At 43.8% G+C, this 27,678-nt stretch overlaps 1 protein-coding gene across 5 annotated transcripts; it reads right to left on the minus strand.

The window, feature by feature from the left end:
* Window positions 1-1,237: 1,237 nt before the first annotated feature.
* Window positions 1,238-27,077, minus strand: CREBRF (CREB3 regulatory factor). 5 transcript variants are annotated; one of them, XM_027901288.1, is made up of 10 exons: window positions 26,982-27,077; window positions 17,411-17,588; window positions 16,306-16,431; window positions 14,183-15,266; window positions 13,576-13,674; window positions 10,619-10,813; window positions 8,409-8,598; window positions 7,895-7,968; window positions 7,397-7,519; window positions 1,238-6,786 (listed from the first exon to the last, which is right to left on the minus strand). In XM_027901288.1, the coding sequence occupies exons 2-10, from the start codon at window positions 17,417-17,419 to the stop codon at window positions 6,671-6,673; spliced, it is 2,016 nt and encodes a 671-aa protein (XP_027757089.1). In that variant the 5' UTR covers window positions 17,420-17,588; window positions 26,982-27,077; the 3' UTR covers window positions 1,238-6,670. The 5 variants fall into 5 exon arrangements, with proteins under 5 accessions (XP_027757089.1, XP_027757062.1, XP_027757080.1 ...); XM_027901261.1 differs by having other exon boundaries at window positions 13,576-13,677; XM_027901279.1 differs by lacking the exon at window positions 26,982-27,077 and adding an exon at window positions 20,995-21,009 and having other exon boundaries at window positions 13,576-13,677.
* Window positions 27,078-27,678: the final 601 nt, after the last annotated feature.

The raw sequence follows: 27,678 nt of genomic DNA on the forward strand, positions 1-27,678 counted from the left end.
TTGGACTCATGGTAAAAAAGGTGAAAAGCAGCACTTCCCCTGAAACCCGGGAGAACCAATGGTCACTCCAGGACTGCAGCGGGCTTGGAATCACACAACCACAGAATCCTTTAGGTTGGAAAAGACCTCCAACATCATTGAGTCCAACATGTGATGGATCCCCACCTTGTCAACTAGGCAGAAGCACTGAGTCCATATCCAGTCTTTCCTGGAACACCTCCAGGGATGGGGACTCCATCACCTCCCCGGGCAGCCCCTTCCAGTGCCTGACAACCCTTTCAGTGAAGAAATGCTGAACCTCCCCTGGGACAGCTGGAGGCTATTTCTTCTTGTCCTGTCTCGTGTTGTCTTGGAGCAGAGCCTGAACCCCACCTGGCTCCACCCTCCTGTCAGGGAGTTGAAGAGAGCGAGTTCTCCCCAGAGAAGCTCCAATTTTACACCCAATACCTTCCTGAGGTCTCTGGGTGGACAGACCCAGAGCGACATTGGTCATGAGCAAGGGCAGGGGGGAACATGAGGTCCCTTCTGCTCCTCCAAAATAAGAGGTAGGGCAATGGCCCCTTGCTTTTTCCACCAACTCCTGCCCTGGTGCTGTGTCCTGCCTCTCCTGCTCTCAGACCCTGTGGATAAAGGTGCTGGAGACCATTTTCACAGAGACTGCAGGAAGCCAGTCAGACTTACCCGTCCAGCTTCTCCTGCTGGACCACCACGCTGATCCAGCAACCCCAAGAAGCAGCTCTTGGAATGAGAAGGGAAAAACAAGTTCTTTTCTTACCTCTCATCCCTTCCAAAGGAAAGTTCCTGAAAATGCCAGAAGACCAAAGGCACTTACTTCAAGAGAGCTGATGCCATTCGCTATCACTCCACACACACAATTCGAGACAGCATTTCCTCCACAATTTTTATTTTAAATTACAAAGGATGTTGCATACATTGATGAATTTGTATCTGAATAGAAGTGCTAGGGATCAAGGGTGACAGAGTAAACAAAGTCAATAGTTTAATTGTGCCTCTTTTCAAAAAAATAAAACTGCACAACTATTAACCAACATTAAACATTGCAACTCTTAACAGATCATGCTTTGAACAAGGTAAATTTATTTTCTAACAGAGACAAGACTTTTATTAAGTTTTTCTGAGCTCCAGTTGGAAGTTGATTATAGAATATCAAGGACAGCATTACAATCATGACCCCAAGCATAGGTGGAACAGGATGCCATGTTTAATTTAAAATGCCTTTTTTTTTTTGCATCTGCATGTGCCATCAGCCTTAAGAGTTCACCCAACCACAAATACTGAGCAGTAAGTTTTCCTTGGACATAATATTCTTGGAGAATACACTATTCCAATAAGAATGTATGATTATCCGTCATTATGAGAAAGATCAATAAAATTAAGTTTTACTACTAGATTCTGTTTCCCAATCAGATTTTGATAGGGTGGAACGTGCTTTTGCCAATACCAAATCCAATCCAGAAGTTTTCCTTGTAGGATCTAGTTAAGTCACCCAAATTTGACTTACAAAGACAACCATGAAATGTTTTTAACTCCAGAAAAACTCTGAATAAAGATGTTATCTAAAAGGTCGGAGTTTTATTTCTTGTTTTGTGGGGGGTGGGTGGAAGGGGGAAGAAAAAGCGTGGCTTAAAATACCTCTGGCTCCACAGCTCCTTAGAAAGACAGTAAGTGCAGAGTCAGTGTTTGCTCCTGTGGAGGTTCATGAATGTCTAAGAGGCTGAGGGTTATAATTCAGAATGCACACACAGAGCTTCTAAAAGCACTGGGGGGAAAAACATGGCATATTGTGAAATGTAAATTGTAGAAAGATAGAGACATTTTTGTATGCTGCAAAGAAGATACAACCTAAAAAGTGCCATCTTTTGTTAATGACATTTAAGAATCCCAATTTACACTGGGAGATATTCAAGAGTGGTGTTTTCTCAACATACTAATGCCCTTAATACAGTTACAAGAAGGATCAGTCACTGAGTAACCGTTTGAAATGTACTTCACACGTTCCCTGGAGTAAACAAAATAAACCTCAACTGTGTGCAAGGCTGAGTCAATAAGCCAAGACCACATCTAGCAGCACACTTCACTAGGTAATTCCAATTGAAGCCTCCAACTTAAAAGGAAAATAAAATCATGATTAGATGCACTCTTGAAACTCAGGTCTCAAGGCCAAATACAGATCCTGACATTCACGGTCCATAAATGGGTTGTGCCTCAACAGAATTTCAGGAAGACGAGCAAGCACGTTTGAGGAACAGAATTGCATTTGCTATTTCTGCTGAAGGCAACGCGTACACAACCATTGGAAATCCTCCTGATAAAGCATTTTAGAGCTTTTAAAAAAATAGCTATGTTTAAATGGTTTATGGAAAAGAAAAGCACATCCAGTCATTATAGATTGTGAATAAGCTAACTGTTTTATTAATGAAGGCAAATATCAGATAAATACTGGGGAGGGGTCTTTTAAAAATAAAATTAAAACTGACACGACTGTATTTCAGAAGTGTCTGGTTGCTTTGAAGTTAGTTAAAAGACCTTTCATCCATTTTAGGTTGGTGTTTTGTTTGTTTCTAAAAAACCAAAAACTTTTCCCTGGCCCTCTTAGTATGGAAAAAAGTCAATCTATAAAGAATTAGGAACTGAACACAGCTGAGCCTGACTCTCACATCAGCTTTACAGCAATGCAACTTTATTAAATCACAATGATTTCAACTGGTATGATAAGAAAATCCAGCCCATCCACACGTAAACATAGCTTTAGTAGTAAGTCTCTCTCATCCAAAAAAGAAAAGTACTCACCAAGTATCAATAAATGTGTTCAATAAACCAGAAAAGGAAGCGTTAGCAAAAGGGGTTTTGGGCTAAAAATCACCCTTCATGAGCACCCCCACATTTTGCAAGGCCATTCAAAAACTGGTCTTCCATATAAATACAAAAGGACTAGTGAGAGAAACTGAAATCAGACCTATCCGCACTCTCTTCAGTTCTGATTCCACTTCAGAGGGTTTGACGAGTTCAGAGGGAATGAAAAACATTTAGTTCTAGATGTACAAGTAAGGCACAATATAAAGCCACATCATCATCTGTCATGAAGGAAGTGGGGAAGGACGAGGGTCATACATGGTACAGCAGAACAAGCAGCCCATCGATTCCAAGTGTGGCACCTACGTTCAGACTGACGAGATCTCGACAAGAGCAGTTATGACAGCATGCTTTTAATATGGAAACAAATCCTAGAGAATCCAGTGTATCAGAAAAAGGAAGAGCTTTTGTTTGTATTAAATCAAAAAATATATCATTGTTTTTGGATATAGGATTAAAAGTGAATATTCACAATGCCTACACTCAAAAACAAACAAAAAAACCCAGGACTTCGTTAAGATCCACATACCATGTATGAACACTGAAAATCTTTAGAAAATGGTCTTCTCTAAAGATCACCCAAAAAACGCATGCCACAATTGCCAAAAAACAGAACATGTACATTTGTTGGTTTTTATACCCTTATAAGATTTTTGTTTGTGATAAGTATACACTAAATGTATATATTTTAATGACACTAGAGGAAGCAGATTGTTACTGGCATTAAAGTACAACCATTTCTAGACGGTTTAAATGCCACAGAGTCCCCTGGTTAAAATGTAAAGCTGCACAGCTTGCCTATGTCACCTTTATGATAAAGTTAAACCAGCAAAAGGTCTTACCTTTACTCTACATTTTACTGCCAGGTTTTATTTATCTCAAGTATCGCTGCAGCATTCTGACCAGCCCAGAGTTAGCAGCAAGTGGCAGGAATCATATAAAACGCAGTTTCTTTTTTTTTTTTTCCTCTTTTCTTTTTTTAAACAAAGTGCTTTTCTAAGATATACATACATATAAATAGTTACAAAATAAAGTGTCAACATTAAAAAGCTCAACTATTTCAAAGCTTTAACTTAAAATAATACATAGGAAACACTGAAATGCGAGGGTATGGAACTCACTAAAGATTCAAAGTCTACTTTGAAATGCGAGACCAAAATCATCGTCTGGTTTTCAGACAAAAATAAAAAGCTATAAAGTTGTGTTTGCCCAGCATTTCTGAGCAGTAAAAAGGGGCTTTTCAATACCTTGTCAGTTTAATTTGTCACGGAAGTTTTTACCTGATTGCAAACTGCTCTCTGTTAATGTTTAGAAATGCTTCCTTGTCTGCAGGGTTTGGATGGAGCACAAGGAGCTCTGGGATCCGAGCAGTCCATCGGAAAGCAACAACAGTGTGCCAAGCCCTGGTACAGACACGGCCTGAACTTCAGGAGACATTCTCTGTCGGGGTTTTATGGGCCATTTGCAGCTCCAGAATAACTGCAACAACTACAATAGGAATACACCAGACCCACTGTGTAAAGCAGCAGCCAACTCTCACCTCACCCAAACAACAACACAAACACCTCAAATGAAAACACCCACATTCCACTCAGATTTTGCAAGTCTTAAGTGGATTTACAAAATTTTGCCTAAATTGCCCTGGGTATTTGTTCAGTCTCTTGTAGGAAAGACTTTCTGTACAGCTCAGTAGTGGTATTTTGGCCTCCTCCTCCCTTTTGAGTCTTCCAAAATATTAAATACAAAGTAAGCTGTGTGCACACGAGTGTGGCAGGGCCACCACCTCCATCGGCCACTCTTACTGCACTGTTACCAATTCAGGCTTTTTTTTTTTTTTTTAATAGTACAAGCTTGGATATAAAAATAATCTACTTATAAACAAAAAGGAATCACAGTACAAACAAACTTACACAAACTAGAAATGAAGTGGAGAAATTCCCCAAAGGGAGTGGGGAGAAAGCCTTCATGGACTTTTGCATTTTTTTTCAGCAGCTACATTTGAAAATATTTGGTATCTCTATTTTCAGTAAACAGTGTTTTGTCATTTTTAAATAGGGAGAGAAAGAACAGGGAGGAAAAGAGGGGGGTCCATGAAACCAGAGAATGATCTTGCCTTGAGATAAAGGACTTTCTCATCAAAGGCTAAAGCTTTTAATTTGTACGTTAACACTGACTACAAAGCCAACTCTTATTAGCAGAAGAGCAAATAAGAACTGTGTGTTAATATTCCTCAATCATAGAAACTACTGAATTAACAAGAATAAGTCACATATAAGTCTGAAGAAGCTAGTTTCGAAATAACCTGTACAAAAATATAAAAGTCTATAAATTTTTTTTTTGTTTTGTTTGAAGCCTGTGTTGATCCTTGGAAACATCACATGCATAATAATACATCAACTGGAAAAGTGGCAACTAAGGAATTAGATATCTGTAGCTCTTTTTTTTCTTTTTACATATATACAAGTTACAATAAAAATAATTTTATTTTGGTTGTTTGGTGGAAGTATACTACAACAAGCTAAATACTTTTTTTTTTTTAAATTCTCAAAGTTGAAAACTATTTTACCAATAGCTTACTAAAATCCAAATATATTAAAATCTCCTACAGTAAGTGCAGAGAAAAAAGATTTAAAGACTCCAAGACGGCCACCAACTTATCTACCATGGAAGCGAACTACAAGAACAGCAAAATAATATTGTTATGTATGAATGCTCCTTCTGTAGATAATTGGACCCAAACAAAAAAATTCACAGTTCAGTAAGATCCCTAACCCTGACCTTTAATTTTTTTTCTTTTTTTTTCTTTTGTTTTTACATTCAGTACAGTATCATATAAGCTGTGCAAAACTTTACTTAGACTGGCAGTTCGCCATATCAGTTGCATTTGTCTTTGGTACAAAAATAAACAATCGCATTAATGTGCAAGTATTTGTTTTCTTCCGGCCAAAGTACCGAAATTGAGTTTTCTAGAGCCATCTTTTATACAATACATAGACTCTGTGGCATATATCTACATTTTCAACATATTCCTATATACATTCAAAAATTTTAAGAGCTGGAACAAATACATTAAAACCTAAAATCTTACCATCTATACAGCTTGGTTTTGCCCCTCAGGGTTTTTCTTCATACAAAACTTTACCAGCTTATACTGATAGCTCTCCCCCCAAAATACAAGGCACAAAGAATATACTTTTTTTTCTCTTGCTTGCACAGACATTTAAATACTATATTAAGCTCAGAAAATTAAAGTCTTATATGGCACACTAGCTCTAATGCCAGGTGTGCTATGTACAAGTTAATGGTTGCAAAGAAAGCTTATTGTTTTTTAAGAACAAGAAAAGAAAATCCAATTATTAAAACAAAAAAAAAAAAGGAACAAAAAACTCCCTAAATTGACAGCTTTACCAAAAAAAAACGCTTCCTCTTATTTTACTTGGACCATAAGCCTGTCACAACGTCTGGCACATGCTAAAAAATTTCACTAGCAAAACCACGTTTTTGCTTCTAAAACAAAAGTGATATATTCTGGTCCTAGATCACTTGAAAAAGAACTCTCATTTCTGTATTGAAGCTTAAAGCAGCTTTGAAACTATCTGGTTTATGGTCCGAAAATGCTATGAAGCATTTTATATCACGCTTTGATTTGTTTTACTACACTGTTATTTCCAAACAATGGAACCTAATGGTGAGTGTTTACAGAATGCTAAGCTGACATGCAGACCAGAACGGGATTTACAACGAAGAACTCAACAGCACAGGTGGAATCTGACCCGTGAACAGCTCAAGCCACGCCTTAAACTTTTGACATTGGTATTCGCAGCCCTACGAGGCCTCCAGTGGGGTCTCCTTCTGCCGTCTTCTCCAAGACTTGATTCACAAATTCTGATGTCTGTCCAGCTACAGGGAGTCCTAAGGGGAGGGTAAGAGAACGTGCTGTCAGGTTACTGCTCGTGGCACGGGTTGGTATGTTCCTACAGTGACACAAAGCCAACGAATGCTTTGGTCAGTGATCAGCTACAGGTATGGACAACTGAAATTAGGAAAGGGTTCTTTCTTTTCTCTATTTCAGAAATTGTTTGCACTCAAAGTGAATCCAGAGGAGGCCACCAAGGGAGGGACAACCTCTGCAATGAGGAAAGGCTGAGAAAATTGGGATTGTTTAGCCTGGAAAAGAGAAGGCTTCAGGATGGCCTAATTGTGGCCTTCCAGGACCTGCAGGAAGTCAACAAGAAAGATGGAGAAAGACTATTTACAAGGGCCTGGAGTGACAGGACAAGAGGGAATGACTTCCCACTGAAGTGAGGCCCTGGCACAGGTTGCCCAGAGAAGCTGTGGCTGCCTCATCCCTGGAAGTGTCCAAGGCTGCGTTGGACAGCTCTTGGAGCAACCTGGGCTAGTGGAAGGTGTCCTTGTTCCAGGGGGTGGAACAAGATGGGCTTTAAGGCTTCTTCCGACCCAAACTATCATATGATTCTATGTCTCTTCACATACAGGCAAATAATGAAGTTTTACTCCTTACCAAGAGTGTCTTTAATAAGTATGTTCAACTTCTGTTCCATGTTGACTCCTCTGTCATCTTTAGGTACCTGAACCCGATTAACTATTTCTTGTTTAATGGAATTGATGACAAACAGTAAATTATCTGCAAAGAAAAAATCCTGGATTAGATTTACAGCACTTTCCCCCCCAGAGCAAAAGAAATTCAGAGTTATCCACACACACAGTTGGGTCAAAAGTGTCACATCACAATTACTGTAAAATTAAAATGTAATAGTTTATATAACATATTACATATATTCAAAAATATTTACTCTACATGCATTTACATCTGTAAAGTAGCTCAACACTGCAGGTAACCAAATTTACATATATTTTATGGAATGGACTGGTTTTGTACCAACAGAATTGTTGGGTTTGTACCAACTCTGTTTTCTCTATGACTTCGGGTTACATCACGGTGCAAAACACACACTTGTCCAAACAAAAGAAAAATTAAGATGTGAAGAGTTGTATTTACCATATTCCGTGTTGAGACCCCAGAGTTTTACTTTATTGGCTTCATACTGGGCTTTCTTTTTTAGTCTACAAGCCCTATAGTAAGAAGAGGGGAAGAATTAGAACACTTCCAAAAATTCCAGAATACTAAGAGCATCTGTTTGTTTGCCACACTAACAAAACACCCAGAGCTGTCACGTACAGAATCCTCCATCTACTCACTCCCCTTCACTGAAAACACTCTGCTACCTGCATTTGATTACCTTTGACACTTGTGGATTTTATCACTGTATCAGTCATTTGCCCTGCAGCTAAGGAAGCCAACTTCCAGTGGAAATACATCCTTATCTAGGGAACAGGCAAACTACAACTATAAAGTGCCAGCTGCCCTGTTGACTGATAAACTGGTAATTAGCCCATTGCAGGAGCTGCCACATGAAGCAGCATTTCTTCAGGCAAAAATTCACTTAGACCTTAATCATGCGATTGTAGCAATCCCAAATCTCCTCATCCCTGCAGCTTCAGCTAACACATACCTGGAAGCCAATTTGTTCTTTTCTTTCCTGGACCTGGGTCTGGCAGTTAAGGGAAGTTCACTGACTGGTGTCAGGTCACTGATCACCTTATTGAGCTTCCTCAGTTCGTTACCAATCTGTAGGAGTTTCCTGGGGTTGGGAGTCAGGTCTTCTACATCAGTCCTCCGTGACTTCTTCGCTGCATATTTTCCTGTTTCAAATACGCAGAAAAACGGGTTAGGAACCGACACAATAGGTACAAAAACCTGTGAGAAAATTCCTAAATAAATAATTTTTTTGGGTGCATTTGAAGTTCCTTTGTTCACTACAAGAGAATGGGCTGGAATCATGTGATCCCCGTGGCCTTTCACAATAGAAAGAGCATTTCCAGACAAACTGCTTTGTACAATTCATATTCTATCCAGATCAGACAAGAGCAAATACTGCTGGCCAGGCTACTGGATGTGACAGACAATATACATGCAACTGTGCTGAAAAATATATGTCACAACTTCAAACCCTGTTGTTTTGCTCCAGCTGTAAACTTGTTAATTCATGTGTTCAGTCAATATATCCTCTTGCACGCTCAATTTGATTAAATTCCTAAATAATCTTATTGATAAAGTTCTGTATTAAGAAAGAATGCTGAGGCATGAAATGATCTGGGCGATGCTGAGCATAAATGATCCACATAAATGATCCAGTTAACCCCTTTCATATGTGTTTGAAGCTATTTAAGGCCTGGTTTTCCTGAGGAAATACACATATTCCAATCAAAATCTTTATTTCTTAAGATTCTCTGCCACTGCTATGTGTCTCTTCTAGATTCCTATTAAAAATGCTGGTTGCTAGACATACTTGCATGAAAATGTTAATCAAATTAACAAAACCTGCTCCAGAAATATTTGAGAGGTGATATTTTAGCATGATTTATCTGAAGTAGCTGCTTATTGACCTTGGTGTATATATCTGTATATAAAACCAAAACAACCCTGCATATGTTGCATTTGTATGTTTTGGATGTTAAACAGCGTTTGATCCGACCAATCCCTTGCACAAACACCCGATTCAAAGGTCACTTGCTTCACATGTTTGGTGGGATCGAGTCCTCAAGGTGTGTTTGGTTTTCTGCTGCTCAATAACAAGTACAGAATCTTAGAATCACAGAATGGTTTGGGTTGGAAGGGACCTTAAAGCTCATCCCGTTCCAACCCCTGCCATAGGCAGAGACACCTTCCACTAGACCAGGCTGCTCAGAGCTCCATCATGAGAAGGAGCAGAGGTTGGGACTTAAGGTAGTCATATTTCACTGCAAGATAAATAAGCATTTAAAAGCTAAAAAGATTTAGAGGAAAAAAATGTTTTCTTCCCTGAATAAATCTACAATTAACCATGAAAAAAAAATCTTTTGGTTTAAGAGAAGGTCAACTGTGATGTTAAAGACAGTAATTTTCAACTAGAAGGGGAATATTAACCTTACAACAGGGAAGCTGGTTTCACTTTCTCCTTCAAAGACCAAATCAAACAGAGCAGCCTAAAAGAGGTCCTGTGACAAGAAAACAAAAATACCCCTAAGAGTGGTTTGTTGGGGTGATGTTAGTCATGTTTGTGGTGCAGTAATTGCTCATTGGGAATAAATCACAGTTATTAGAGCAATTGGTTTAAGTTTCTAAGAGGGCATTTTAAGGAAATAGTTTATTGCCAGAAGAGTAACTGCTTCACTGTGCTGCATTCACATGGGGGGAGAAGCAGGTAGGGAAGAGAAAAAAGAGACAGTTGTGCCTTATTGCTTGTCCTCAGTTCATACTACAGTTACCCTGAACTCAGCATCCATCCCAGATCCCTTCCAGCTTCCTGCCAACACAGGCAGGACTAAACCCAACAGCTACAAGGAGCAAATATCAGTCAACCCACCCATCCAATGTTTACAGTATCTCGCTGAGAAAACTTTGAACTCTTGGGGTTTCCACTGAGAGCCTTTGGAAGTTACAATTCTCAATTCATCCACCCTCCTCTGGAAGAAACCACACTGAAAGTCCCTACTGTGTGCTCACCGTGCCTTCCTTGGACACTGCAGAACCCTGCTAACTGAGCAACAGACTTACAGTGTTTAAACAACTGGTTTTCAGGGCCAAAACACCACTTTCTCCGCACTTGCAAGTATGGGAATTTTGGCTACTGAAGGTGTCAGAACGAAAGGCAGTCACTTGTGACAGGGACTCTCTCCTTACCATGATGGAGACCATTCTTCTGGTACATGTTGCTGGGCAAGGTGTCCCGATTCCACTCGGATGGCCTCAGCATCCTCTCCTGCTGCGACGGGGTCAGCTGCTCGCTGTACTCCCAGAAGTATCTTCGCTTGCCTCTTTTCCGAGAGGATATTGCAGTCATTTCTTTTAAATCCTCCACTGAATCATTTTCATACCCTAAAAGGATGCGTTGGGTTGTTTATATACTGGTGACAGAACCTGTTTGTAGCCCTCTAGCAATGGACTGAGTATTCAAGTTAAGAGCAAAATCACAGATGAGGCCTGTTTTACATTATATAACAGTTTTCAGCATCAGCTACTTCTGGGTACTTGCCTAAAATCCAGGGATAGACACTGAGCCACTGATGGTGCTTCATTAGTTGAAAAGAGACAAAATAATTTATGCAATGAAAGCCCCTTTATGTTCTCTGAGCCTCTAATCTCTTGCCCCTCACAGTTCCACAGACAGCAGCTACTGGACAGTATTCTTCCATCCTTACAACTTTCTCCATGAGTTTGCAGGAACATAATCCCAGCTCACCTCCACATTTTACCAAACACATGGAAAGAGAAGCAGATGGATTAACAAAGGACGAGACAAAATTATTCCACCACAGAATACTCTGAGTTGGAAGGGACCCACTAAGATCATCGAGTCCAACTCCTGCTCTTCCTTGAGTCTGAACACCTTTGGGGAATAAATCAAACCACTGAGCCCTATCAGACTGGAAGAAACAGGCTCTGTTATCAAGACAGTGACAAAAAGACCATCTAAACTGAAGAGAACTGGACACATGCTGTTCAATCTCTTCCTCTCCTCTTTATTGTGATGAAATGATCCTCTGTATCATATTTTAGTGGTAAATTATGCTGCACTTGATATGACGAACTTTTCATGAAGGACATGGAAACTGTAATGCAGTTCCACATCACAGAAACATTTTACCATAACTATGTAAACACAAACCACAGGTTTTAAAACCCCAGATATGCTTTAGAAAATAAAGATAACCTACACTAAGGTTAAAAAAATCCCAAACCACTGCATTGCCTTTGGTACTAAAACGCTACATAATAGTTTACATTTACTTAAAACCAGGAGCATTTCAAAGCATCACATACTCTGACGGAGCTTAAGGAAAAGCCACTGCATGGGCTGCAGGCTCAGCAAGCCTTGACCCCATATGCTTCAGCTCTGCTTCATCTTCTAACAGCAGCACAAAGATCACTTTCTTCTTTTTAAAACAGTCCATTCAATTAGTCTGTTTGCACTTGAAAAACCAGTTGAAAGAGGAAAAACAAACTGTCTTGATTTGGTCTGACTCTCACCTCATAACCCCAAGTACGAATAAAAGTTGGATGTGCAGAAGGATGAAATCCATTTTAAAGTTCTGTTTCTAATCGTTTCATCAACTCCTTCACTTTGATTCTCTAGTTTATTAAAAGGCAGGATTTTAAAGGCAAATCAAACAATGGAACACAATAATTTTATAAACATTTTTGTTGTATAGCCAAAATTATTGACAAATTTACAATAAATAGTGCGAAATACCATAAATATTTGTACCTCTACTTCCATTGTACCCAAATGCTGTTTGACATGAGTATCAAAATACTCCCCCAAAGCCTATTGACTTTCCCCTTGAAAAAACATGTCAAGCTATGCAACTCATTAGATAGAAATGTATGAATTTAGCCCATCTTCAGGATCACACAGAACTAATCCAACCAATGAAAACAAATCTCTGTAAGAGCTGATGTGTACAAATGTACAACAAGGTTAAAATCAAGACTTCCTGTTTGCTTATTTGAACTATAATTAAGTTAGCAACTTAAATTAGATTGACTTAATACATCCTGCCTTGCAACTCGCACACTAACCTGCTATAATTTTAAAGTTATATAAAATAATCCAGTGCACCGTGTCTTAACCTGGGCTGTAACACACAAACTTGTTTAGATTTTCTGTGCTGTATTTATTCCTCTTCCTTGATTCTTCCTCTTAGCAAAGATCACATACGAGGGCTGGCTTCTATGAAATCTGAAAGGTTCTTGTGTTTAGCTTTCAATCCCTTCACAAGCCCCTCCTAAAAATCTTTGTTCACATCCCTCACTCTGGCTTCAGGTTTGAATCTGCCAGGGTTTAAATGAAGTAAAACAGAGAACAGTATAGACATGACTTCCTCATTTTACCAGATCAAAGGCAAAAATAGCCCTACCAAAACAAAACCAGAAAACCCCTCCTCTAAACCAGCTGGTCACAGTGACTTCTGTCAAATCATTTAGGAGTGTTTTTCCCTCAGCTGATGGTGCAGGTGCTCAAATCTGATGCAATGCAGCTCCTTAAAACAATCTCTGTGCCTTCACAAGCACTTTTCCCTTTTTGCTATTTCTTCTCCAGTGCTACTGACAACTGAATAAGTTGCTGCATTTCCCATTTCTGGAATCTCTTGATTACTTGATGGGAGAAGCAGTCATTTACAAGTATTTCTATCAGGCAAAATATACTAAGTAATGGCAAGGCCCCCCACATTTAACTGCAGAAAGCAGAGGGAGTTCACCTCAGAAGACAGAAAGAAGTTTTAAAATGCTAATAAAAATGTGTTCTGGGCACGTTGAAGTAACGTAAATGGCATAATGCTTACCAAGTCTAATGCCAACTCAGGAAATCTAATTGGAAAATAATTCCATCTGAGAGTTCATGATGACAAACATTGACAAGCTTTATGAGAGCTGTTCTTGAAAGGGAAAAATTTCAGCTGCTTTCTCCCCACCCCACATTACATATTTCCAAGTGTCTGAATACCTTAATTCTTATACTCTACTATATTTATAAAATGTGAATACTGTAATACTTCCTGCAATTAAATTAATCCTTGGTTACAATCCTATCTCTTTCCCTTCTGATTTTATTTTTATACATGTTACCCCTTTGTTACCTTCTTTGTGAAGGTTAGTTCTTACTTCTGCTGTTAGGGCTCCATTTCTACATGCAGAACAGGGAAATTCAGTGTCCTTTGAAGACCCACTAAGTGTTACTGCTGAAAACCACCAAGAAATGGTTCTATTAGTTTCACTGGCAGGTATTCATTGGTTTCTGTCGAAAACTGTACCTACAGCAGGACTTAAGTAATTATGAAATCACTCAGGATATGATTTCATACTGAGAGATAGAACTCTGGATAAATTCAAAGCAACAAGAAGTGCAAGAAAGCTCTGCACACCTTATCATCAAGCCACAAAAAAGGAAAACACTTGTTGCAGCTGCTCTAACCTCAAGCTACAGCTGGGCTTCCTGTATTCTCTATTATTATTTTTGTTTCATGACCACAGTTGATGCAGTTTTTCACCAGAGAGGGCAAAAGAGATCCTGTATAGTTTGAATTAACTGCATTTTGCAAAGCATTTAGAAAATCTGGGATGAAAGTTCACAACTTAGGTTACAGGTGAGTAACACTGATCTATCAGGAGTTCAACAGCATTCCTTCCCACTCAGCAGACAAATCCATTCACCTCCACGTTAACACATCCCAACACTGCTGGTACCTGGTTCTGAGAAAGTATCGCTGATGTCATCGTCTTTATCATCCTCATAATCTTCTTCCTCATCGTCGTTCTCAGACAGCTCATGCTCGCTGCCAAATCCTTCATCATGGTCCTCATCTTCAATATCATCCTCATCCTCCTCATCTTCCTCAGGGTCTCCCTTGGCTGACTGTTCACCCAAACTGTCTGTTACGAAAAGAGAGTAGTTGTGCTCTTCCTTCTTCTGTGAAGAATCCGACACGGAGGTGCTGGCAGAAAGGCTGCTCTCCCCCACGATAAGCCCTGGGGTCTCCTGGGGTGGGCTGAGGAGCAGTTCTTGAGTCTCTTTAAAAGGCAAAACAGGAGGTGTGCTGTGGCCGTGTGGGGATTCGAGTCCTTTTCTTTCCTGTCTCTTTGCTACAGCACCACAGTAGCAGGTGTTTTCTTTCGCTGCGTCAGCATGTGCCTGGCTCAGCACCGGTCTGCTCTGTGGCAAAGGATTGATCTTTACTTTTGCCTTTTTAACATAGTCTTTACATTCCACGTGAATGTTCACCTTTTCATTACTGTACACGTTGGTCTTCACCATGATCTGTGTACTGGCAGCAGGCTGGGTCGCAGGTTTGCTCACCCTCTGAGCACAGTCCGACAGCGGCGCCTCGGCCTGAATGTTCTTGGAGGAACAGACCGGGGCTGCTGCTCTGGTTGCAATTTTTTTGCCAGGTAACAAAGAATTTAAAGGGTTTTGTTTTACACTAAAGAGCAAGTCAGGGTAATAGAGTGAATCCGAGACAGGTTGGGAGTCCTCACTGTTAAGCTGAGCCAGTGTTGGTGTTTTGCTTATCACTTCTTCATCTTGGTACGGGCTTGAAAAGTCATCCAGGCCCAGGTAATCCACCTCTTTTGTTCCCCAGATGTCACAGCTCGTTAATTTAGTGTACTTAGTTAAGTCTTCACAGTAGGTATCCCACTGCTCCCACTTGGAGGTGAAAGCAGCTTCTTTGTCCAGGATGTCTGTAAAAGACTCCAAGTTCTCAAGGTCTTTGCAGTCCTCCATGGAAAGCAGGTTGTCTCTGGAGCTTTGCTGATAGTCCATTTCTCTATCCTGTGCATAATAAAGACAAGTTAAAAATTAATACAAAACAAATATTCATCATCTCTGTCCTCTACTTCATCTAATATGGAGAACTCCATTGCAGTGAAGTGTGAGAGAGTGGGAACATACAAAGATTCCTCAGCTTTCAACTAAAAGCTTCTTTTGAGGGTCAGAATGAAGTACAGCTTCTGTGCTTCAGCAATGGATCCTTCTGAAAAGACTGCTCTTCCAATGACACTGGATTCTCTTTCTGCTATTGCAAATTCATCTGGTCATCAGGAACTAAACTAGCACCAATATCCATATATTTAAAATATGAAAGGGATCAAAGGCAAGCTAAGTCTCTATTAATCTAGGTCAATCTTTGCTGTGTGCTTAACAGAACATGCTCAAGTTTACCAGTTCCTGGAAAAACCTCATTCTAACATGGCCAATTAATGACTACAAGTGACATTTCTCCTTTGATGCAGGGGTTAAAAAAGAGAGAATGCTCATATAAGTAGTTCACGAGTCAACTTTTACTTTGCTCCGCCCGCATTCACAGCTTGGGTGAAGTAGCACACAACAGGGAGAAATTCTCTCCTGTGAGGGTGGTGAGGCCCTGGCACAGGTTACCCAGAGAAGCTGTGGCTGCCCCATCCCTGGAAGTGTCCAAGGCTGCGTTGGACAGCGCTTGGAGCAACCTCATCTAGTGGAAGGTGTCCCTGCCCATGGCAAGGGGTTGGAATGAGATGCTCTTTTAAGGTCCTTTCCAACCCAAACCATTCTGTGATTCTATATAGCTGCTCTTGCAGAAAAGACTGTAGGGAAGAGTCTCAAGCACCATCACAAACTCTATCTGAGCCTCTCCTGATGGCCAGCTTATTCGAGTGCCTATTGAGGAAGCATCACATTTGCTGGACAAGAAGTTGGGCTCTTCCCTAACCAGCACCCAGCAATAATGAATAATCTTCCAGCATTCTTGAACAAATGCCCCTCTATTACTACAGGAACTCGGGGTATTAGTCAAGGAGAGGAAATTCTGTATACACACATAGACATGACCTACCAGTTCATACATGAAGTCTGGATCTGAACTGCTTGCCAAGAGATCTGTGCTCATCAGGGTCTGTTCTGAAAACACATGGCTCCGAAAGGCATCCCCAAAAGGAGGGTCCATTCCACTCACACTGGGCTACAACACAGTGGACAGACATTTGAGACATGCTATAAAAAGGCACGTTATCAACCTCAACAAAACAAAAAGAGTATATCACCATTTCCTCCAAGTTTCTGAACTTGTGCTCTACTTGCACCTGGAAGGTTTTTACCTACACAGATTAAGCACGTCATTTCCCAGAGCCAGAGAATGCTTTAAGAGCAGCTGACTACACACAGCTCCTCAGTCCAAGGACACGTTTCTATTCACCATACAGCTGCAAGAGCATTGCTCATTCATTCTTTCTTGTGAGTTTGAAAGTCTCACACATTTGACAAGTTTTGTGATACACTGGCATTTGGAGAAGACAAGGGCAAGTACTGGCAAGATCTGTGAGAATCAGCAGGCACCACATGCTAGCAGGGTCTTCCCAGTAATATAGATCATTCTGTACTAAAGCAGTGCTGACTGTGTTTAGAACCATTAGAACTCATAAAGCGTCCATACGAAATTGTAGCGGAAGCAAGATTTATGACAACTAAATCAAGAGTGTTACCCCTCTCTCAAGTGGAATTTGTAGCAAAAAAAAACATTATTCAGGATGACTGGGTATGCAGGGAATGGGCAGCACGGCCTTTTGCTACATTTAATTCCAGACTTCTATTCCTCTTCTAGACACTCTCGCCCTGAGGGTTGGGAAGGGAGAAACACTGTGCTGCTAAAAGTCATTCCGTGTGCTGATGTGTGAATCACTGCAGCAAGAAAAGGCTGTTCTGCTCTCCAGGCATCCGCCCTCATCAAGAGACAACCTGGCTGAATCCGGAACAAACACAGCACCAAGAGCAGCACCACAGCTTACACCACAGATACTACTGGGACTCTGAAAGATATACACCATTTAATCTCTTATAAATTCTCCCTCCTATTGCCAGCCAAATTCGCTCTTAAACTTTCTCCTTTTTTTAATACGGAAGCAGAATTATTCATAGAGCAAATGAAATCCTAACAGACTTACCTGAGGCATTTCCAAGCCCAGATTCCCCAAATCCAATTCCAAACTTCTTGTTTTATTCACTTGTAGATTCCTTTCCAGCTTTAATTAAGTCTCAGGGAGTTTACACTATCCATGCAATGAAATTTTTCCTTAGGATAACTTCAGTTCACTCTGATGGAGCTCTTCTGTTTGTAGACTTCTGTGCAGAATAAACACAGCAAACCCCAAGAAAGTAAGTAATCCTCCACCAAAAAAAGGTGAAAGGTTAAAAAATAGCCAAAGTGAAGTAAAGGCAAGAATTTCCCCTGAAAAGTGATTTTTCCTCATGCTGGAATGTATAAGGATTTTATTCCCCCTGCCATCTTTCACTGACTGAAAAGCCACTGATGCTGCAGAACACAGCTGCTGCAGAAACCTTTTTGGCCGAGTTACATTTTATTGCCTTTTTTCCTCACTGCTGAGACCACGAGCTCTAAAGACACCTGAAGAGAAAACCCTGCCAAATTGGAAATAACAACTAGCACACTGCTGGGTACCCCAGAGAGAAATAATCTTTATGACTAATATAACGGAGCCAATAAATTCTAAAAATGTCTCAGGCAAATGGCTCAAAATACGAATTTCAGAATAAGCAGAAATACTGTTCAGCCATACCTCCTCCTTTTTTTCAGGGATGCATCTATCCAGCATCAGATAAGATTATATCAATCACTCACATAGCAACATCTAGTGGTAGAGGATCACAGCGAGCATCTCACCATCCAACAGCAGAGAGGAAGAAACAGACTTCCCCAACAGAACTAATTAAAAATTGTGCCACATTCACAGCTGCCCAGTAAAATATCTTCTCTACTAATTCAAGTAAGGCACATATTGAAATTGGACCAACTTATCTGTTAGTAGTTTTACCTGTTTAGTAGTTTCTATAGACCTGCTCTACTTCAGAGGAGCCTCATATCCTGGTTAATCCTGCATTTTTAACAATGTAATGCTCCTAAGTCAGACTTTGGTGCAATCTGCTCAGGCTATGCTTATTTTCCTGTTTTGAAAAACAAATAGTAAACTGTAAGTATTCTCCTACAGCAGAGCTACGCTGAGAACCCTCCTCCTCGCAGCACACGACAGCACCCCCCTGGTGATTCCCATTTTCAGACAATATCTCAGCTATTTTGTTATATTCAGCATATGGTCCATCAGACTGTGGTAAAAACATACATTATTCAAAGAAGTCTTTACTTATCAAAACGTGTTTTGCAAAAAGCAGCTGGAATATAAAGAAGAACAGTTACACGTCCAGTTACACGGAAGTTCTCAGTGAACCCACCCTACCACTGCCTGAGCCATTCCTCCGGGGTCCTGTGGGGAACAAGAGCCAGTTCCTCCTGAGAAACGTTTCTTTCTGTTCTAAAAATTCCAGAGAACTCTTTACTTAAGTGGCATTTAATGTAAAGTTTGTCTCCTAGGGAAACGTGCCTTAACAACCCCCGTCTCCCTTCACCCAGCAAAGGCCCACACCACAGCAGACCTGGTCCTTCTGTCACTGGTAACGTGGCAGGGACAACTGAGTCACCTCTCAGCCTCACCTGATCCAGGAGAAAAGGCCTGTTCTTTAAAACAAACAAATGATGTTCACAGACACAAAGACAGGTGAGAAGGATATAATCTATCATATCAATCTACAGCCAAGCACTTTCTTTCCATGCAGAGACTGACGCCTTTTTCACCAGAACATCAGATTACTACTTTGACATCACCACCAGACCACCACCGCCACCTGCGTTCACATGGAGACTGTCAGAGTTCTGCCACTGCATGATATTAAGGGCAAAGAAAGCAACCATTTGCTGCTTCTTCACTGGTTATTCTTTGTCATGTTTTTGTTCGAACACAAACCTCAAGCCAGTCCACACACAACTAGCAAAGGGGAGGTGAAACTTCCTCTGCACTGACACTGATTTCAATAACAACTGACCCACGCTTCCAGGTGTCAGCTTTGGGATCATTTACAAATCCTCAAACAAACAATAAACCTTCAAAATACTTTAACCAGTTCACAGACTGGAGTGATAAAATTATTGCACCATTTAAGGATGACAGTGCATGTCCTCCCAGGTCAAAGCAGTGTATCAGCTAATCCGATTATTCCTGTAATTCTCTTTATCTTTCATTCTTGATATTTTATAATATTAATATTTGAATGTGACTTGAATCCCAGTAGGATCTACTCCAGGATTCAACAACATAAGGTTTTTGTTGGTAGCTCTATGGAGAGGGAAAACACGGTGAGGACACAAAAAGAAAGACGCTGCCTCAGGGAGTTGCACAATTGGGGAATGCTTCATGCTCCCTACAAAGCAGTCCTACTTCCAACTGCTTCCAAATTTCCCAGAATGATCAAGGTCCTCATTAAAAGACTCCTGGTGCTCACACATAACCATCAGGATTTTTTCATGAACTGGTAAATAAAGATGTATAGCAGAAGTCAACAACACATATGGAAGCACAGATGTAGAACTGGAACTTGCTGTTAAGGAAAGTAATTTGTAGGCTGCAGTTAAAGTCCTGTTTTTACAGAATTTATCATTCCTGGCACTTTCAGCCCAAGACTGAGTTAGAAAAGAATAGTCCAGCTGTTGTGTTATCTATAATGAATGCAGCCTTGAATGAACTGAAAGAGCTGTGGCAGAGCAGCAGTGTTAAGAATTACTGAAGATAAATATAGCAGGAATGTCTACTTCAGGACAATTTCCATTAATGCCTTACATCAGCCCTCCCCAAAGCAGAGACACAGAGGTGAATTGCAGGCAGGACTGAACTGCAGGTGGAATACACAGCTCGAGGCACCGGCAGGGTGCTGCTCCTCTGGCAGCAGCCTGCAGGGAAATCAGATTAAGGTGATTAAGGAGCCAGTCCGGAGTTGGTTCTGTGTCTGCAGACTCTTGAGACACATCAGTGCAGAGCTGTGCTCCTGCTCCTGGGAGGAGGCCCCTGCCTTCACTGCAGTGTGAGGAAGGGCAAGACACACCCGAGGGGAGCCTACAAAGCACATAGTGAGGGACTATTCACAAGGGCCAGGAGTGACAGGACAAGGGGGAACGACTTCACACTGACAGAGATCAGGGTTAGATTGGATATCGGGAGGAAATTCTTCCCTGTGAGGGTGGTGAGGCCCTGGCACAGGTTGCTCAGAGAAGCTGTGGCTGCCCCATCCCTGGAAGTGTCCAAGGCTGCGCTGGACAAGACTTGGAGTAACCTGGTCTAGTGGAAGGTATCTGTGTTCACAGCAGGAGGTTGGAATGAGATGATCTTTAAGGTCCCTTTATATCCAAACCATTCTGGGATGATCTCGGAAACAGTTATGTTTGCCTAACACTTCAGAATCTGAGGTACTGATTAGAGGCATGCACGTATAGATTGGTTTAAATCCCAGCAGTCGTCAATAAGGAACCAAAGCCTGTTCTAGAGAGTTAATAACTAATTACTTAAGGACAAATCCTAATTAAAAATAATCCTCCGTATTTAATATTTACTTTCTGAAGAAAAACAGTGGTCCCAAGACGTCTGGGAAGACAGAGCTTCACACAAAGGGACAGGAGGTGCGTTACCTGGGATTACTGAGGCAGCAGCACATTTAACCCAGAAGACAGTGGGACCTAAACTCCAAACATGCAGCAATAAGGTGACACACAGCAGTTCCCATGCATGTGACACTTCCTTGGGCCGGCAAAACACCCTCCTGCCACAATACAGCACCTCCAAAGGAGCCCCTATAAAAGAAAATCCCAAACTGCAGCTTCATCTTGGCACCTCTGAAAGTCTTCCTCAGCCACCTGCGTGAATCATTTGTGCCGTAGCTAAAGTTGCTATTTCTGTCCCAATTCAGATGTGTATTTTGTGCCATTGGAAAGGCACATGGAGCGTGGCTGTGCTGGTTTGTTGGCTGCACAGTGCTCATTATCCCAGCAGCTAAATGCCTGCTGTAAGTGCATTACATGAACAATTACACTTTCATGATGGTGACTGCATCACACAGCACAGCTTGTGAAAGTCACAGTTGTGAAGCAAACATAAAAAAAAAAGCTCACGAGAGCCTGTCAATACCAAACTTAAAAATTCAGGCTGAAACATTCCAAATGCCCAACTCTGAATTTCAGAGAGTGCACAAAACTCACACCATGTGTTTGAAAAAAAAACACATTATGTACAACACAAGGTTTGCTGAATCTGGACATTTTACGAAGTACTAGAGTGAGAGATGCAGGAAGTTCTCCTGTGCTTCTCCTAAAACTAGTTTTCCTTTCAGAGTTTGTGCCAATTTGTTTTCTATTCCAGAACATCCTCTGCCCAGTGCAGTCTTCAAGTTGAGAATGTTTGGGCTGCCCAGGGAGATGGTGCAGTCCCCATCCCTGGAGGTGTTCAAGGAACAACTGGATGTGGCACTCAGTGCTCTGGTCTAGTCGAGAAGGTGGTGATCAGTCAAAAGGCTGGACCTGATCTTGGAGGTCTTTTCCAACTTAAATGATTCCATAATTCTGTATTTTTCCTAATTTTGTTTCTGAGTAATGTTCTTTTGTTTTCCTTTCTACATGATTTTTCAATTATTACCCAGACTTAAATTCTTTTACTTTTCTCCCACCCCCACCAAAGACACTACATTTTAATTTTATTATTTTTATTTTTTCATAGCAGTAAGCAAAGACACTTTTGTAAAAGGTATTCCTGTGTTTCCACCAACCACAGCCTCATTCACCTGCTCACCAAAGCAGCCAAGTCCCTCTACCTTCTCAGTGATGGATTTGTATTCAAATGCCAGCACAAGCATCTAAAACATTGTGCCCTTTGCTTTTTCTGTCCTGGACAGAAAACAACATCTGCTTAAGACACCCAGATCCCGAGTTTGATGGAGCACTGCCATTTAAAAAAACTAAAGGCACGCGGACTTTTTCACTTCTGCTAAGGCTCTTCCCCTCCGGAGAGGGAAACTGCTACTTCACTGTCTTTGTTCCCTTTCCTCCACTGATCATCCCTTCCCCCTCCAATATTATTCTTCTAGTCCTACTTGCCCACAGCAGACAGACTTCAAGACCTGGAAGCGATACCAATACCACCTCCCACAGCAGAGCTGATGAGCCACCAGAAGAACACAGCACTCGTGTCCCCCCAGCCCAACGCTGTTACCCAGCTTAGGGATGCTCCACAGCTGTGCCAGCAAACAGGCAGATCCCAATAACTGATGGAATCATAAAATGGTTTGGGTTGGAAGGTACCTTAAAGATTATCTCATTCCAACCCCTTACCAAGGGCAGGGACACCTTCCACTAGACCAGGTTGCTCCAAGCCCTGTCCAACCTGGCCTTGAACACTTCCAGAGATGTGGCAGCCACAACTTCCCTGAGCAACCTGTGCCAGGGCCTCACCACCCTCATAGGAAAGAATTTCTTCCTCATATCCAATCTAACCCTGATCTCTGTCAGCTTGAAGCCATTCCCCCTTGTCCTGTTACTCCAGTCCCTTATAAATAGTCTCTCTCCATCTTTCTTGTTGGTTCCCTTCAGGTACTGGGAGGCCATAATTATGTCTCCCCCCTGAAGCTTCTCTCTTCCAGGCTGAACAATCCTAATTCTCTCAGCCTTTACTCGCAGCAGAGCTGCTCCATCCCTCTGATTAACTTGGTGTCTCCTCTGGATTCTCTCCAACAGCTCCGCGTCCTTCCTGTGCTTGACCCCCAGAGCTGGAGGCAGCTCTGCAGGTGGGGTATCACCTGAGTGGGGCAGAGGGGCAGAATACCCCTTCACCTGCCCATGCTGTGGGATCCCAGACACACACAGGGGAGGTTTCTGGGATGGGTCACGTCCAGCCTCTCCCCCACCAGCACCCCCAAGTCCTCCCAGGGTTGCTCTCCGTCTGTGCATCCCCAGCCTGTGTTGACAGCCCAGCCTGGACTGACATTGACTGTGATGCAGGAGGCAGAATAAAGAAAAGGGGTTATTTTTAAAATCAACAAACATAAAGCGTTTACATATTTTATAACAACTACATCCAGATTAATATATTCCTACTAGAAGTACCTTTCTGTACATTCTGGAACAAAGACTGAGACTTTATCATTATTATTTTAGTGCCAAGAGTGGGATGTGCAGCATGTTAAACTTATGAGAACTCTATTAACACACTTCAATTAATTTAAAAAAAACCTTGTTATAGTTAAAATATTAATAGCATAAACCATTATTAAAATAACACTGCAGACTTAGGAGAGTTGTTTGCAAAAGAGAATAAGTAGTAAAATAACATTCAACTTTTTTTTTGAGCCACAGATTTCCCCTGATGCAGAGCAGGGTGAAAGCAAAGAGAAACAAAAGCAAAACTAAACAACAACTCAGCTTCCAATCTCCAGCAATATTCTATGTCCCAAGAGGATGTTGTTTCCCTGTTTTTTTCTGACAGGGCAAAGCCTTTTGGAGTAACAAAAAATTAATTCTATAGTTCCCAGGAAAAAAACCAAAAACCAACACAACTCTCATGATGAAGGAAATGGTACAACCTCATCTACTCCTCATACTGTGAAATTACGACTGTTATACTTTTGTCAGTCAAAACAATCCAGCAAGTAAAAAAAAAAAAAAAAAAACCAGTGTTAAGAGGTCAAAAACAGAAGACGAATTTAAAAAAAATGTAGTCAGGGAAATTATAGCAATGTCTAAACCTTAAATTTATGATTTTCAGAAAGCTTTTGCCTTGCCTTTCAAGCCAATGCCAAATTTCCTTATCACTGTTTTATGATAAAACATCATTTAGTTAAGCTTCCCAAACCACACAGCATGGACATGCAGACCATGGGAATCTAAACGAGCGGGTTCCCTTATTTATCCCACACTATCAGTCTATTAGTTGGACTAAAGCTTCTCTTGGTTCCAATTAATTCCTGCTAATGCTGAAGGGACTTCAAATCTTTGTCCTTCATGGAGTTGTTTGCCTCTCTCATTATGTAAAAAACACACAGGGAGGGTGCTCAGTGGCCTGATGCCTCTGCTGAAGATTGCTCTTATCAGGGAATACTCCCATCAAACACAGGGCAATTCCTTCTTGGCTCAGGTGAACTACTGGTTACAGACACTGCATGAGGCCTCTGAGTTATTATTTTCATGCCTCTAAAAAAAGGACCCTCACCAAGACGTCTCCTCTGCAAGAAAGCTTTGCTGCTAAAACAATCACACCCAGGGAACTTGTGGCTGTCCCGTCTCTGGAAGTGTTCAAGGCTGCACTGGACGGGGCTTGGAGCAACCTGGTCTAGTGGAAGGTGTCCCAGCCCATGGTAGGGGGTAGAACTGGATGATCTTTAAGGATCCTTCCAACCCAAACCATTCCATGACTCTGTGGCTTATTTTCTGTAGAAATTCCGATTCTCAAGTACGTTGTCAACAGTAAAAATCGACCAGGTTTCCAAAGCACCTGTGTGTGCCCCTCTATAATTTTTATTATGAAAACAGATCTTTATTAATCATAACTAACACTCCCCACATGGATGCTTAGAAGCCCTTGGTTAAGCTACCTCAGGCCAGAGGTGTTTTAATCACAATCTTTAAAACATTTAGAAGTGCTTGAAAGATAATAAATTAATCTGATTCTGTTGTGGAGGTTATGTACTGCATGACTTCAACAAGGTTCCCCTCGAGTGGCATCAACAGCAAAATTACGACTACTTTAAGCGAGAATTGCACATTTCAGGAGGCAGAGCTGAGTGCTCGAAGCTGTTCAGCCTGTTGCACAGACAAGCCTGAAGAAGCACCGTGTGCCTTGTACTGAGTGTGACACAGTGAAATTACCCGTGGTACGGGCTCAGTCACAGCAGCCCATGCCCTGAGAAGTGCCGTGGGGTCATAGGGATGACGGGAGGCCACGGCAGCGATGCTGCGGGCAGGAAACAAGGTCCAGGCTGGGGACCCTCGGGACAGAGGGGAAATAACGTTTAGATTTTTTACTCCTCGGTGACAAGGAAGGGCTTTCTCCGAGCTGCCCCCGCTCGGAGCCTCAGTGAGCTTTAATCCAAACCCGCCGAGGTGTCGGACACCCGTGTAGGGGACATGCTGAGCCCCGCAGGCGGCTCCCGAGCCCGCCCGTGGAACCCACCGATATTTTATAACCCAAACCAGCGGCAGCGCGCTCGGGGCAGGGGCCGGGAGCGCGCCCCGTCCTCCCCTCAGCTCGGGGAGCGGGACCCCCGCGCGCGGGCACCGCCCCGCGCCGGTGCAGACCCCCGGGCGGGACACACCCCCCTGAGGCAAAGCGCCGCGGAGGGCCGGGGCCGCGGGTGCCTCTCGGCAGCCTCAGCGCCAGCAGTGCCCGCGTTCCCCCAGCGCCCCCGGCCCGGCCCTGACCCACTAACACACCTCCGGCCAACATGGCCGCCCCGCCGCCCAGCGCCCGGCGCACCCTACCCCTGCCCGCCGCCGCCCCGCCCCCCGCGCCCGCTCATTGGCCCACGCCCCGGCCGCGCGCGCCCCCATTGGCCGGCGCGCCCGCCGCTCAACCGCCCAGCGGCCCTTTCAAGCTTGGGTGAGGCGACATGTAAACAAACCCCCTCCCGCCGCGGCCCCGCGACCCCCGCGCCCCCCCCCGGCCCCGCGGGGCTCCCCCGGACCCCGCGGGGCGGGCACGGCGACGAGGGGTCCCCGTGTCCCGTGGGGAGCGTCCCCTGACCAGCGACCCCCGCCAGGGCTGCGGGCGGCCGGGGCGCCCCCGGGGGGAAGCCCCTTCGCGGGGCTCCCGCTCGCCAGCGAAACCTCCGTCCCCCCCGCGCTGCCGTTACATAAACACCGCGCCGGAGCGGGGACGGTCCCTCCCGCGCCCTGTCCCGCGCTCGCAGAGCGGGGACCCCTCTCCGCCCGCTCTGCTCTGCAGCCTTCGCTCCGGAGCAGAGCCGCCCGCCGGGCACCGGCGCGCCCGGGCACAGAGAGCCCTCACCCCGCGGGTCACCCCCGGCCCGCCTGGGGGCTCAAACAGGTCGCAAGCAGAGGAGGCGAATACGAGCCCGAAAGGCAGCAGAGCGCAGGGACTGCCGAGCCTTTCTGCCTCCCCGGACAGCCGAGCACACCCAGCGCTCCCCCGGCAGGACGGCGCTTTGCTCTGCGGGCGAGACTCGCTTTCCTTGTAAAGGCAGGGGCTGTTCCTGCCGGGCGGAGGCTGGAGGGGACAGCGCCGACAACTCCCTACTGGGATCGCGCTCCGTCCCCGCAGCCCCTTCCCAGCACGTCCCCCCGCCCCAAATCTGTCCGCCCCGGGACCGGACACCCCCCGCGCACAGCTGCTCCCCGCAGCCACACCCCCCGCGGGGCGAGCGGGGCGGAGGGGCCGCCGGCACCATCCCCGTCCCGCTGCCCCAGGCAGGCACAGCCCTCCATTCCATTCCATTCCATTCCATTCCATTCCATTCCATTCCATTCCATTCCATTCCATTCCACTCCCTCCCCCGCTCCCCGCAGCCCCCTGCCCGGCCACATCACCTCCTCCCGCCGGACGCCCCGGACCCCCCCAAGCCCCGGGGTCTCCCCGTCCCTCGGGTCCCTGCGGTGCCCCCCGTGCCCCCGCTCACCGCGCTCAGCGGGGGCCGCCGCCCCGCTCGCTCCGGCCCGGCCCCTCCATGCGGCCCCGGGTTTGTTTGTTTATGTCCCTTCCTGACGGGTTCCCGGAAATCGCGTGACTCGCCCCTCACGTGGCCCAAGGGGGCGGGCACGCGCGGGGGGGCGGGGGGAAGGGGGACGCGCCAGCCAATCGTCGCCGGCCGCCCCATCACGTGCCAGCGGAGGGGCGCGCGGAGGGTATTTAAGGCGGGGTGGCGGGTGCCCGCGGGCAGAGCGCGGCGCGGCGGCAGCGGTGCCGTCCTTGCTCTGGTAGCTGTGCCAGGCTCCTGTTCTGAGATCCTGCCCCCCTGGGGCCCTGGTCACGTACTCACCCACTTCATCCATCCACCCATCTTGTATCTGCAGCTCAGTGCTTTTCCTACTGTCTCTAGCTACCCACACAACCACCTTTCACAGTGGCAGGTGGCTGGCCTGGACTGCTTAAGACACAACTGCAGAAATCACTGCTAATAAAAATAATAAAAGGCAGACCCAGCCGTTCTTACCTTACCATTGGTAAAGAGCATTTCTTCTATTGTTTAGATAACTTATTTGCATTTCACCACGTTGCTTTTATTTTTTTTTTTCCCCAGAGATCCCATAGCATTTAATGTTGGAAACAGGGGACCAGCCACCCACCTCTGACGACTGACTCAGCTCTTCAAAGGA

This window comes from Empidonax traillii, unplaced genomic scaffold, assembly GCF_003031625.1.
Source record: "Empidonax traillii isolate 1590-97213 ecotype Southwest subspecies unplaced genomic scaffold, ASM303162v1 scaffold22:size5013007, whole genome shotgun sequence".
NCBI classification, from domain to species: domain Eukaryota; kingdom Metazoa; phylum Chordata; class Aves; order Passeriformes; family Tyrannidae; genus Empidonax; species Empidonax traillii.

Excerpts from the sequence above, each read along its gene's own strand:
- CREBRF (XM_027901261.1), bottom strand. Across the intron at positions 7,969-8,408 it reads AAGAACAAATTGGCTTCCAG|GGCTTGTAGACTAAAAAAGA; the intron begins GTATGTGTTAGC and ends TTCTTACTATAG. Across the intron at positions 6,787-7,396 it reads ACTTATTAAAGACACTCTTG|GACTCCCTGTAGCTGGACAG; the intron begins GTAAGGAGTAAA and ends CCCTCCCCTTAG.